This window comes from Nicotiana sylvestris, chromosome 10 (assembly GCF_000393655.2).
Source record: "Nicotiana sylvestris chromosome 10, ASM39365v2, whole genome shotgun sequence".
NCBI lineage: Eukaryota > Viridiplantae > Streptophyta > Magnoliopsida > Solanales > Solanaceae > Nicotiana > Nicotiana sylvestris.
Window position 1 is genome coordinate 153,855,550 of NC_091066.1, and position 13,031 is coordinate 153,868,580.

General features: G+C 36.6%; 2 protein-coding genes across 3 annotated transcripts; one reads left to right on the forward strand and one right to left on the reverse strand.

Moving 5' to 3' along the window:
* Positions 1-423: 423 nt before the first annotated feature.
* LOC138880140 (uncharacterized) lies at positions 424-1,325 on the reverse strand. The gene is made up of 2 exons (XM_070159804.1): positions 1,105-1,325; positions 424-718 (listed from the first exon to the last, which is right to left on the reverse strand). Exons 1-2 carry the CDS (start codon positions 1,323-1,325, stop codon positions 424-426), a joined length of 516 nt encoding a protein of 171 aa, XP_070015905.1.
* Positions 1,326-5,567: 4,242 nt separating this feature from the next.
* LOC104246355 (pentatricopeptide repeat-containing protein At1g80150, mitochondrial) lies at positions 5,568-11,604 on the forward strand. 2 transcript variants are annotated; one of them, XM_070160699.1, is made up of 4 exons: positions 5,568-7,865; positions 8,995-9,086; positions 9,900-10,090; positions 11,090-11,604. In XM_070160699.1, the coding sequence occupies exon 1, from the start codon at positions 6,389-6,391 to the stop codon at positions 7,622-7,624; it is 1,236 nt and encodes a 411-aa protein (XP_070016800.1). In that variant the 5' UTR covers positions 5,568-6,388; the 3' UTR covers positions 7,625-7,865; positions 8,995-9,086; positions 9,900-10,090; positions 11,090-11,604. The 2 variants fall into 2 exon arrangements, with proteins under 2 accessions (XP_070016800.1, XP_009800467.1); XM_009802165.2 differs by lacking the exon at positions 9,900-10,090.
* Positions 11,605-13,031: the final 1,427 nt, after the last annotated feature.

The window sequence follows — 13,031 nt, forward strand, 5'->3', positions numbered from 1 at the left end:
CTGTCTATGATGAGATTCTTTTGATAATCTTCTGGATAAGAAGCTGCCATTGTGCAATGGTCAGCTTCTTAGTTGACAAAGGTATACCCAAACTTGAAATGTAGGTCCCCATTGACATATCCCAACAACTGCAAGATTTTGTCTCTTTCTGCCTGTATCACTCCTCCACAATATAATGACTTTTGCCTAGGTTAACTTGTAAGCCTAAGGCAGAGGAGAATTGATGAAAACACTGATGAAGGTGGTGTACAGGCCCTACATCTCCATGGGCAAAGAGTAATAGATCATCTACAAAGGACAAAGTATAATCCCCATCTTCACACACTTTGGATAAAATCTAAAAATCTTTTCATTCTTCTAGCTGTTCAATTGCCTACTAAGATACTCCATTGCTATAACACACAATAAAGGGGACATGAGATCCTATTGTCTCAAGCCCCTTGCAGCATCGAAAGGTTCAGTTGGTTCACTATTACCCAAGATAGAGTAGTTCACTATTTTAAGACATTCTGCAATCCAAGCAATGAATTTTCTGGGGAAAGCTAATTCCTCCAATACCTGCTCCAGATAGCACCATTCAACTCTGTCATAATCTTTTTGAAGGTCAATTTTGATCATACACCTAGGAGACATATGCTTTCTATTGTAAGCCTGAACTAGCTCATGAGACAATATGATGTTATCACCTTTTTTCTCCCTGGTATAAAGCCTTCCTATGCTTCAAAAATAATATCAGGCATCACTTTTTGCTATCTTGATGCTAAAACTTTTGATATAATTTTAAAGAAGACAGTGCAGTCGTCAATTGGCATATATTCTTTTACTGTGAGGGGATTCTCATATTTAGATATCAATGTGAGGGCAGTACAGTTAAGTGCTCTGTATAGCTTCCCTATTGTGAAGAAAGCTAAAACAGCCTGGTTTATCTATTCCTTAACTATGTGTCATTTCTTCTTGAAAAAGACTGCATTGTACCCATTAACTCCAGGTGCCTTGTCATCTCCAATCGAGCATAAGTTGTCATAAAGTTCAGTAGTTGTAACTTCTTTGCACAATGCCAATTGTTGTTCATGAGTCAACTTTGGTCATTATTGCATGATCAACCTGTTGATAGCAGGTAGCTCCTTGGCTGATATCTCCATTAGGCTTCTATAAAAGGTGATAATTTCATCACTAATAGCCTTTGGGTCAGTGATCTTATTTCCTGTAAGTGTGTTGAGCTCCACTATTTGTTTTCTGACTATTTTCTCCTTGATTACTGCGGTGAAATACTTAGTATTAACATCACCCCATTTGATCCATCTAATTCTAGATTTCCGTCTCATCACACTTTCCTCTATTGAGGACCATTTTTTCAAATCTTGAGCTGTTTCTTTTTCTTCTATCACCAGGGAATCTGTATACTGTTTGGGCTTGTTGTTCTTGTATACTTCTCAGTTGTTGTCTAGTAACCTCAACCTTCTAAGTGATGTAGCTAAACTCCTCTTCATTGAGCTTCTTGCACAGAAATTTTAAGGCCTTCGGCTTCATCCATATATTCTTCATAGGGTTGTTATCAATTCATTTTTGCCACACCTCCTTGACAAGTGACTCAAACTGGCTATGTTCAGTCCAAATATTGAGGAATCTGAAAGGAGTCTTGGGGTGATTTGGTTATAGATTTCAAGTGGATTAATATTGGAAAATGATCTGAAATAAATGGAACATCATATTCCACTTTAATGTGGCCCCATCATAGCATCCAATCTCCATTACCCAAGGCTCTATCAATTCTACCATACACTTTATCATGACTCAGTTGTTTATTAGACCAGGTGTAGTACTGACCACTCCAATGTAGCTCATTTAGTCCTAAATTGAGTATACAATCTTCAAAATCTTTGGTCTCAGAAACACTGATGAGGTTTCCTCCTACTATATCTATGGGGTAGAGTATAACATTAAAGTCTCCACTCACCAACCAAAGGAGGTTGATCCAAGGCTCTATTGTATTCAATGCAGCCCATAAGGATAGTCTTTTTTCCACAGTGTCAAACCCATAAATGATTATCACCAGTTGCTCAATTGTAGAAATTCCATATGTAACTTTGTAGTGAACCAGCTGGGCCGTAACTAGTAACACGTTCACAGAGAACCTTTCTCATCCCATATTCTATCATTAAGTGCCTCTTGATAGTTATTATAGAATCCCCAACTAGGGGCTATGCTGTTAAGAATCTTCTATGCATTATGTTGCTTAACTCATGTCTCCACTAATCTTGCTAAGTAGATTTTGGTATTTTTGAGGTAATTTCCAAACTCCTTTTGTTTGTACCTCCTATTAATGCCTCTCACATTCCATATGCACCAGGTCATTGAGAGGTACTTGCCCTTCCCCCTTTATCTAGAGCCATGGTGTTATCGTGGGCTTTTGGAGGTAACCGGACCAGGACCGGGACCACAAACTAATGGTCCCGGGCTAAGTGGGCTGGTCCTGAGCCTAAGTGGGCCTGGCCTATTTTTTTTTTAAAACTTTTTATCTAAGGTAATTTCTTATATATATATATATATATATATATATATATATATATATATATATATATATATATATATATATGGGCCCAGTCAGCCAGGCTTTTTTTAAAATTTTTTTATCTAAGGAAATTTCTTGTAAATTATATTATATACTTGTGACTTAAATTTTTTTAATTAAAATATATTGCCTTAGATAATTTACAAGAAATTGCCTTATATAGTATATTGCCTTATATAAGATGTGTATATAGTATAGTATTATAAATACTAAGTGTATAGTAATACAAATGTTTGGAGAATGCGCAAGACAACTCTTTATATGCCTCCTTAAACAGCCTGTGCCCTCCAACTTTGGACGATGAGTGTAGACTCGACCAAATTCTTGCACTTTATTATGTAAACTTCTTCTTTTCTTCTACCACATTAAAGTGTTCCAAAACAAATGGGCACACTCTAGAATCACCGGGTATGATTTAACTTGAATTAAGAATTTGAGTTTGAGAAATGAGAAAAGAGTGAAGACTTGAAGGCTTGAATATTTCAATTTGAGTTTGAGAAATGAGAGAGATTGATGATTTTGTGAGAAAAATGAAAGAATGATGGAGTATTTATAGTTGAAAATAGGGAAAAAGTATAATTATATAAAACAAAGTTAGGGGGGAGGGGAGGGTTAAATGGCTATTTTAGAAAGCCCAAACACTATTTTTGCAGGCCAACAACCATTTTTTAAATGCTGCAACGACTAAAAAATAATTTGGATTTTTTTTATTTTTAAAAAAATAGCCGTTGGGCCTGTTTGAGCCAGGCTAGGACCGGTTGAACCGACCCACTTAGCACCCGGTCCCAGGCCTAACATGCTTCTTCAAGGAGCCGGTCCACCTCCTCTGGTCCCGACTTAAACGGTTAGGCCCGCTTAGGCCCACTACCCATATGGGCTCGCGGGCCTGGGTCGGGCCTAATCGGCCCATATGCCAGCCTTAGTCTAGGCATTTACATCTTTAAGGATAGCAAGATGCTGAGTATGCACCTTTGTTTGCACATCATTGCCTTGTATGCCTTGATCTTGCTTCTGTTGCATCTGCCCATTGCCTTTGATAGGTTTGCCCCTTGAATTCTTAGTTCTCCATACTTGTTACACTCTTTTTGGGCCTCTCTTTTGTCTCTAAACTTCTGGATGTTGCAGGCCAGGTTGTGGTTGGACTTTACATGAGTGACCTACTTGGAGGCATTGGTCACAAAATGCAGGTTTCCAATCATAAGTAACGTTGTGCTGAAAAACCTCCCTGTTGATTCCATCACAACAACTTTTTCATAGAGTGCCTTAGTTGCATTCACCTCTATCAACATCCTAGCAAATGAAATCCGAGATTTTTTTGAGGTGCATTCATCTGCAAATATTGGTGTATCAATGAGACTTGCAATTCTACTAAGAGAATCACTACTCCAGCATCACATAGAAAGGTTTGGAAACTTGATCCATAAAGGAATGTTTGTGAGGAATTCTTTTTCAAAATCAAAGTTCTGTGTCCAAACCTTCAGAATCAAAGGTCTGTGGCTTATAGTGTAAGTTCCCGCATAGAAGATTTACTTCATGTCCTCTACACTTTGAAATTTTACCACATAGTAGTCCTCCTTATGCAGAAACAGATCCGGGACAACTATACTTGCCCAAGTTTTCCCTATGTATCGACTCATCACATTGAAACCAGGTACCTCTCCTATTACATAGACAATAAGCGCACTCTTCCACTTCTCAGCCTCCGTATCTACTTCAGATTTAACTAGTTGAGTCATGGGTTGACCATTCACTATTTGTGGTGGAATGTAGGGGAGAGACATAACATTAGTTGCTCATCCGTTTTTAGCAAATAGGCTTGTCCATGGTACCTTCATTGGGGCACTATAGGATTTATGCTTGTGCTTTCCAGATCCATGACCTTCTCGCTTAGGTTCTTCAAAATTGGCCGCTTCAGAGTTGAATCCTCCTTCAGGATCTCCACTGGTGAACTCACTCCCCCTGGGGTTACTGTTCCGTTGGATTTCTCCATTAGAGTTACAGTACTCAAGCCCAATCCCTTTGGTGTTGTTGCTGGATTTTCATTTATGTCTAATTGTGTGCTGATTTCACTATCGAAGCTCGTCCAATGCTTGTATGGTTAGGATTGTTTCCCTCTGTACTTTGAGCGTTTGTTTTGGATGCATCTGGCTGCATCCTTGCACCAATTGCCTCCAAACGAAACAATTGGTACTGATTTTGGTCGTCCCCTTCCCCTTCCTCTGCCTCGTCCAGGCCACATGGTGTTCACAGTGGCGTAGGTTAATTACCGTGCGCCGAGAGCATGGTGTGAGAAAGAGAGTTTATTCTCTAACGTGGTATGTATATAAAAGTATAGTAGTTTTTATGAAATATTAAACATGGAATAAAAAAATATATTTGTGTTACTTCCTCAAACATGCAAAATACTTTTTTAAAATTTAAACAATTTCGTATAATTCTAAAATTAAATATTATTATGAACAAATGATAGATTTAGTAAAAATTAATTGCTTAAACAAGTTATCATTGGAAGTGCATATTTCGTAATTTATGATTTGTTACATGCATTGCTAATTCGTATATTATCATTTCACATATGAAATAATATGTCAATTACTTAAATCTGATACAAGAATTATTAATAAGGAGATTAGAAATAACAACCCGTTATTATTAGAGAAAATACATAATCTAGTTCACTCATTATTAGAAAATACATAATCTAGTTCACTCATTAATTTCAATATAAAATATTTAGCAAACGAACCTAACTTAGTTTTTTTGTTAAATATTTTCCAAATTGATGTAGGAGAATGGTAGGACAATAGCGTCCCACTTCTATTAGAAATAAAGGAAAAAAGAAAAAAGAAAGTTCCACTCTTAAACCAGGGACCTAATTGAGCAAACAAAAAACTTTAGGGACTAAGATGCATTATTCGTTCCTGAAGCAACAAATCAACTGGGCCCTAGTATTTGAAGCCAAAACCCCAAAAACCTACGCTCACATCACCTCTACCACCAGCTTCCTAGTTTCGCTGGCTGGTTTATACACATTGCAACAATTTCTACAAATATCATTGGAAAAACCCTTTTGCTGAATCATAATTTCTTGCAATATAAGGCCCTTTATATCTCCTGGGAATTTTTTCTTAATCTCTGGTAATTCTCTGATACATAGAAATGCCAGCTTTATAATTTTTTCATATGATTCAGACCCATAAAATCGCAATAGAATGTGTTGCTAAGAACCAAGAACCATCTGGGTGTTAGTTAGTTCTTTTGTTGGTCTTGAGGTTTCTCATTGTATTAGTTTGAATCCATAATTTGTTTTTCTTGGCTTAGTTGTTTGATGAAAATGGAACATGGTTTCTGATGATTTTGATGGTTAATGATGTTGGGGTTCTTCATTCTCGAAATGGGTATTCAACATTTTGCTAATATATTGAACTGAAGGTTAGTGGTATTTTGTGATATTGCTTATATTGAATTGAACATTAGTGGTATTTGAGACATTGCTTATATATTGAAGTGAAGATTAGTGGTATTTTGAGATATTGCTTGTGTATTGAACTGAAGACTAGTGGTACTGTGAGATATCGTTAATATATTGAAGTGAAGATTAGTGGTATTTCGAGATATTGCTTATGTGTTGAACTGAAGATTAGTTGGTATTCAAGATTTTGCATTTCTACTGAAGTGAGGCTTAGTGGTATTTTGAGATATTGCTTGTGTATTGAACTGAATATTAGAGGGTACTCAAGATTTTGTTAATATTGAATGAAAGATTAGTTCTTGGTTGGTGTATATGTTTGAAATTGAGGGAGAGAGCATCAGAACATGCTCGCTCTGCGCCTGGTTCGCAGATTTGGAACTGCGAGTCACATTGCTGCTGCCACAGCTATTGCTTCCTCAGGTGCTGCTGGTAAGAATTCCAGTAAAGGTTTAGTATCTAAAAGAAAGCCGTTAAAAGTAGATGAACCTGCACTTATTAAGCTAAAAAGGGAAAGGAACCCTGAGAAGTTGTTTCAGTTATTTAAGGAGAATGCTCATAATAAGGTTGTTGTTGAGAACCGCTTTGTGTTTGAAGACACGGTTTCTCGCTTAGCAGGTGCGGGCAGGTTTGATTATATTGAAAATCTGCTTGAGCATCAGAAGACTCTGCCGCAAGGTCGGCGTGAAGGTTTCATTATTCGGCTTATAATGCTCTACGGGAAGGCTGGGATGACACAGCATGCTGTAAATACCTTCTATGATATGCATTTATATGGTTGTCCGCGGACTATTAAGTCATTCAACGCTGCACTCAAGGTTTTGACTCAATCTCGTGATTTGAAGGCGATTGAGTCATTCCTGTGGGATGTTCCTGAGAAGTTCTCCATCAATATAGATATACTTTCAGTAAATACAGTCATTAGCTCATTTTGTGAAATGGGTATCTTGGAGAAGGCTTATTTGGTCATGGTTGAGATGGAAAAGTTAGGTATAACACCTGATGTTTTTACATATACGACACTTATATCTGCCTTTTATAAAGTCAACAGATGGCAGATTGGTGATGGATTGTGGAACCTCATGGTCGGTAAGGGATGTATGCCTAATGTTGCTACCTTTAACGTTAGAATTCAATTCTTAGTAAATGTGGGGCTTGCTTGGGAAGCTAATAAATTGTTGCTGTTAATGAAACATATTGGGATAACTCCTGATGAGGTTACGTACAATTTAGTGATCAAAGGCTTTTGCCGAGCAGAGAATCTTGATATGGCAAAAAGAATCTATTCTGCCTTACGTGGTGCAGGCTTCAAGCCAAATGCTAAAATCTATCAGACAATGATTCATTACCTGTCTAGAGCTGGTGAGTTTGATTTGGCATATTCAATGTGTAGAGATAGCATGCAAAAGAATTGGTTTCCAAGTCTTGATAGTATTAAAAAGTTACTTGAAGGGCTGTGCAAAGATGGAACGGAGGAAAAGATGGGAAAGGCTCGATTTTTAATCATCCTGGCTAAGAAAAAGATACCTCCTTTCTCATCAGACGCTTTGAATGTGATGCAGTCAATAATAGCTTGTAGTTAAAAGTACAGAAACGTTAATTTCTGCTCACTGGTTTAGCTGATTTTGCAGCAACTTGTATAATCCACAAAGCTCCATTCTCTTTTTGGTGAAGCAGAAGTGATGAGCTATTAGTTCTATGGATTATGAGCCTCTAAAAAGAAGATAAGTTGTAATTTATCAAGAAATAAGTTCCTACTCTTTCCAGAAAGTGCAATGGGGACTGAAAGATGTTTGGAAGTACACTGGCAACCTAATTTGTTTGGTAAGTTTGTCTTCCATTTTTTTGTGACTCCCCCTTCCATTTTATGTTACTTCTGCTTCAGTGTATTGCTATTGTTGATTTGTTTCTGCATATTTCCCTTCTTGATTCCTGCATCTCTTGTTCTAAATTGCTGGCTACTGGAAACAACCTCTTTGCATGCACAAGGTGGGGGTAAGGTTTGTGTATACTATCTTTCCCAGATCCCACAATGTGGGATTACGCTGGGTATGTTGTTGTTGTGCTGCTTATATAGAAACCCCTTCTGGCAGAAGTATTCATTTATATGTTTGTGTATGTATTTCTTTTACTTTTTCAAGCTCAGACATTAAGTTGCTGTGTTTGAAGGAAGTGAGATGTTTCTTAGAAATTTCTATTTTTCTTGCGTTCAGATTTCTTGGTGTATTTGGGATGTTAAGGGTATGCAGCAGTTTCTCCGTTATCATCTCTCGACAACCACTGCAGTATGATATAGTTGATTAATTATTTATCTTCACTTGTCTCTATACTTGGGAGCGAGTGTTGTGTCCCACTAGATTGTTGTGGTCCAGTTAAAACACTTGTATTACTTGATAATGGAGAAATGGAAAGAATATATCTCTCTCCGTGTACCTTTGACATGTGTACATTATACACTCGTTTAAATATCAGGCTGACACTGGCAATAACAATTAATCAGACGATTAATAATCTTAGGGAATGCCACAAAAAAGTTGACCATCTGATATAATTCACCAAATTATCATGCGTGCTGATACAATTAAACTTTCAAGTTGACTCTTACCATAGCCTTTTCCTGCAAGGCAGCTAGTCAACATGTTACTACCGTAATATGGGTATTAGATGCCTAGATGGACATCTAATGGCTATGGTTTGTTGTTGGATATTAGGATGTTTGACGTGGAGCTGTTTTGCTTTCCATTCAGAAATGATTGTCTCTTCTCTTTTTTTGTTGACAAAGTTCCTTCCAAATGAGAAAGTTTCTTAACAATTTTTCCTTCAATTCCCCCATCTTTTAGCATTCTTTTCTCGTTTTCTTTACTGAACTTCATTAATTAGAAGACATTGTCAAGCCTAGTAGTCTTCCCATGGCCAATATAGTAATGATTGGCTTCTAATTTTTGAACTGCAGGAGAATAATCCAGTGTTCTCATGCGCCTCACCAAAGGATATACCGTTACAATGTATCAATTTGCTTGTGAGTTTGAGCTGGTTGCCTTCAAGGTACTTATACTTCAGCTATTTGGTAAAATTTAGTTCTTTTTATAGAAATAAACAACAACAACAACGACCCAGTATATAGAAATAAACAAGTAAGTGGTATTTAGTTTTCTTTCCCTTTTTTCTTCCCAAGAGAAGCTTGCTGCAACTACATAGTTTTAGAAAAAGAGGAAGCTGGAGGACGGGAGTCTCGATCTCTGCTTCAATGTAGAACTCCCTTTTCTTTCATAGGTTCCCCTATCTTCTCTGAGTGTCCCAGTTGTGCGTAGCTGATTTAAAACACTGAACATGATTTGATAAACAAGATTCCGACCTTCTGTTTTTACACTGTAACATCACCTCCCAAATATGGGCAATGTTCTTCTATATTTTGAACCTCAGCTGGACATTGCCTCTTTCTCCTCTTGCTTTGCTGCAATGCTGGAACATAAAATTATTTTATAAAGACCGACAAATAATATTTCACTTAAAAAACACTTACAATTTCAGAAAGAACTACGACTATCTATACAGTTTTTCTTCTGTACAAACTTTTTCTCCAAAAAAAATTTCCCCCAAATTCTTTTTCCTGAAATTAGCTGACCCCGACTAGCTTAGGATTGAGTTATAGCTGTAGTTGATGTAACTTCTTTTATTCTCTCTATCTTTCCTCTCTGTTTTCTCTGGCCTGTCTCATTTTTCTCTTCGATTGTTCTTATGGAGTGGTTATAAAAATACGTAATCCCTATCATCTCTCTTCCTCTCCCGTTCTGTTACAAGTTAAAACTTATAGTACTTCTTTGAAGAATGTTTATCGATGCTATTTCCTTCTTTCAGAAAACCGTGAATTCTGAAATTGAAGAGAGGGTTTTCATCGACTTCAATTGATCCAACACGGGTCACTCCAATTTCATGCTTATTTAGGATCTTTGGTAAATCATAAGAGGAGGGCAACCTTCAAAAGCTTTTGTGGATGTATGATGAATAATGAACATGTACATAACTATGCAAGGACATCCTATTACCAGGTGTTTCTTTTTGCTTTTACTTTTTTGGATAAGTTCTTTTACCAGGTATCTTCAGGGCTTTCAATATGATTTTTCGGTCATTTACTGGCCAAAAAGAACTGAAAAGCAAAAGAAAAAATAAAAAGAAGAAAAGAAACGAGAAAGGTTTGTGATGCCATTCTTGAAAATAAAATTTACATAATTATAAACTAGATAAAAAGTATTGTTAGTTACAGTTTTTTAACATTGAAAATATTTAAAAAAATATTTGATTTTTTTTTGGGTCAAATAGAAGTTGCACTCTCCGAATAGTAACAGTGTCATATAAAGTAGGAGGGAATAGTATTTTTCTTGGTCTAGCTTGCAGGACTTTGATCTAGTGGTAAGAGCACAATGTGTGATGTGTGGGTTTAGGTTAGACATACTTCATGTCGGGTTCAAACCCTACAAAGTCCTGGTATTTAATTGGAGAAGAATAGAGAGACGGACTCATTATGTACCGAGTTTTGATGTGTATGCTAACGACCCTAGTGGATTTCTCAGTTATATTTCTTTTATTAATTTGCTATTTTAGAATTATACTATCGCATAGAAAGAGGTTGTTTACTTATAAGCGGAACAACGAATCTCGTATACTCCTATGCTAAAATTGAATACCCTAAATTCCTCTCTAGTTTATCCGCAAGTTATACCCAAATTCCTTAGGAGCAAAGATTTGAAATATTACATAACTGAATAAGTGATATGTGACAATTTTACACATCTCAAAGTAACAGTTTCTCTTTTCCATTGCTGGTTTCTCTTTTCCTCTGTTCCGTTACTGAGAAACCAAAATGAATATGTTGCCTACAAAATCCTAGAAATATATCTGAACTCCTTTTACTATAACGTAAAGTAAATCTAACAAAAATTATATTTTGCTGTACTGATAAAAAAGAATCTAACATCAGAATTCGAGATAAAGAGAGTAGCTATATGCTGTTCTGCCTAACATTTGAATGAAATTGCCCCATTTTGCAGTTAAATACATCAACTTGGCAATGCAAAATATAGAAATTTCCCTCTGTGCTTCAGCGATAAACAGCGAGAAGCACGTTAAATGGAGTAGTTTCAGGTATTTGTGAAGCTCACAGCGTCTGAGTATAGAACCAGCAGTCTCCACCTCTTGAAAGATGAGGAAAGCGACTGATTCACAAAGGAGTTTTTGCTGACAGATGATGCCATATCGTGCTCGTTCGTTTCAGTCTGCTATCAATCCATTTGATCAAACAAATAGAAACAGTCAAGTGATGCTTCTCTATTGCTGTGCTTGGCCGGCACTATGGATAACTTCTGGAGCATGGGCCTCAGTCTTCTCTAACGGTTTATGAAGAAACATATGGCATTTTCAGTTCAATGTGCACAACTGTGTGAATCTGCCAGCGCGTTAACATTGCTAGTTCAGCATCGTAGAGAACCTTTAGTTATCAGGGGTTTTGAATTATACTATTTTGCAGGTATAGGCATATTTTCTCCATATAATTTTGGCATTTTTCTTTGGGTTGGTTTGGGGGGGGGGGGGGGGTTCCACTAGGAAAGCGCTTCTTGCTCTCCAATTCCTATTCTTTGTTATTAGTATTGAATTTATTTGTTCCAAACGCGAGAGTCATTCTTTTGATTTAGTAGAGCGAGAGTCCTCCTTTCGATTTAGTAGAGCGATGAACCCTTTTGCGGGAGTATACTGCGGTCATTTTTTTGGTTTGAAATAATAAAAGTAGGAGTAGTATTTCATTGGAGAGCGAGCATTCAGCTCTCTTGTTGTTTTATTGTTGTTATCGGGATAACCTATTTCACCAATTGCACCCTTATACTTTGTGGAGGTTCTATGACCCCTTGTCCTTGTTTGAACCGTAATAAATAACGCCCTCTGAGTCTATGTGGCATACAGAGTGTATCTCACTGGCATAAAAACGTTAAAATTTTACTTTTTAAATTTTATTGTGGTTAACTATATTTTCCTAATCTTTTTTTTTCCATCTTTTTCTTTTCTTTCTTCAACTGTTGCCAAGGGAGCCATTAATGAAGTAAAGAAGCTCAAAAAGAGGGATTTCAATGACTTATAAAATTTTATTTTTCTCTTTGGAAATCATATTTAGAGAAATTCTTTTTCTGATATTTTATTTGTTAATCACACAAAAAGAGTAGTAATACTTTTTTTAGGAAGGTTAATGTAAGCTGCGTGTCGTCCTTGGGGGATTGTCCGCTAGTCAATACATTGCCATTCAAATTACAGTGTCATTAGTCAATTCTAAGTGATCCAATATTACAGTTTGAATATTTGAGTTTTTCGATTGGCTCCTCGTATGGTCGTCTTATCAGTCTGTCTTTTTTTTCCTCAACCTTTTTGTGTTTTTTGATGGACACCTTGATCTTCCTTAAACTATCAGTGCAACTCTTGGACATCGTTGTTACTGTATTCATGTTCTTGCATTGGAAACATGACCATCTTCTTGAAACTCTATTTTTCTGTTGTTACACTAGAGTTGGGTTTGTTTTTCTTAATCTTGAAAAATATGAATCTTCTCTTGAACAATTGCTTCCACAACTGCTCCACTTTTTTTTTTTTTTTTTTTTGGGTAATTAAACATTTTTCATTAATCACCAATGTAACTTTACAAAACCACAGTTGGCTTTAACACAGCCTCCTGTCTCACCTATTCTTCCTATCTAACTATACAAATATCAAGGTTAAACTCAACTCCTATATGCTATTCTACGTTTCATTCAAAATCTAAGTTGCTGCATGAGGATTCTAGTTTGAGTTGTCGCTCTTACATTGTAAACACATGCAACATTTCTAGCTAATTCTTTAGCTTACCTGCTTTGCTTCTCAAATACCCTGAGGTTTCTCTCATTCCAGATCGTATGTATTGCCTCTGCATATATCATTTTGAAAACTGCTGCGCTGCTTGATTTTTCTTTG

Coding starts and splice junctions, on each gene's coding strand:
- LOC138880140 (XM_070159804.1), bottom strand. CDS start 1,325: ATGAGACGGAAATCTAGAATTAGATGGATCAAATGGGGTGATGTTAAT. Junction 719..1,104: donor GAGCTACCTGCTATCAACAG/GTTGATCATGCA, acceptor TTATTTTTGAAG/CATAGGAAGGCTTTATACCA.
- LOC104246355 (XM_070160699.1), top strand. CDS start 6,389: ATGCTCGCTCTGCGCCTGGTTCGCAGATTTGGAACTGCGAGTCACATT.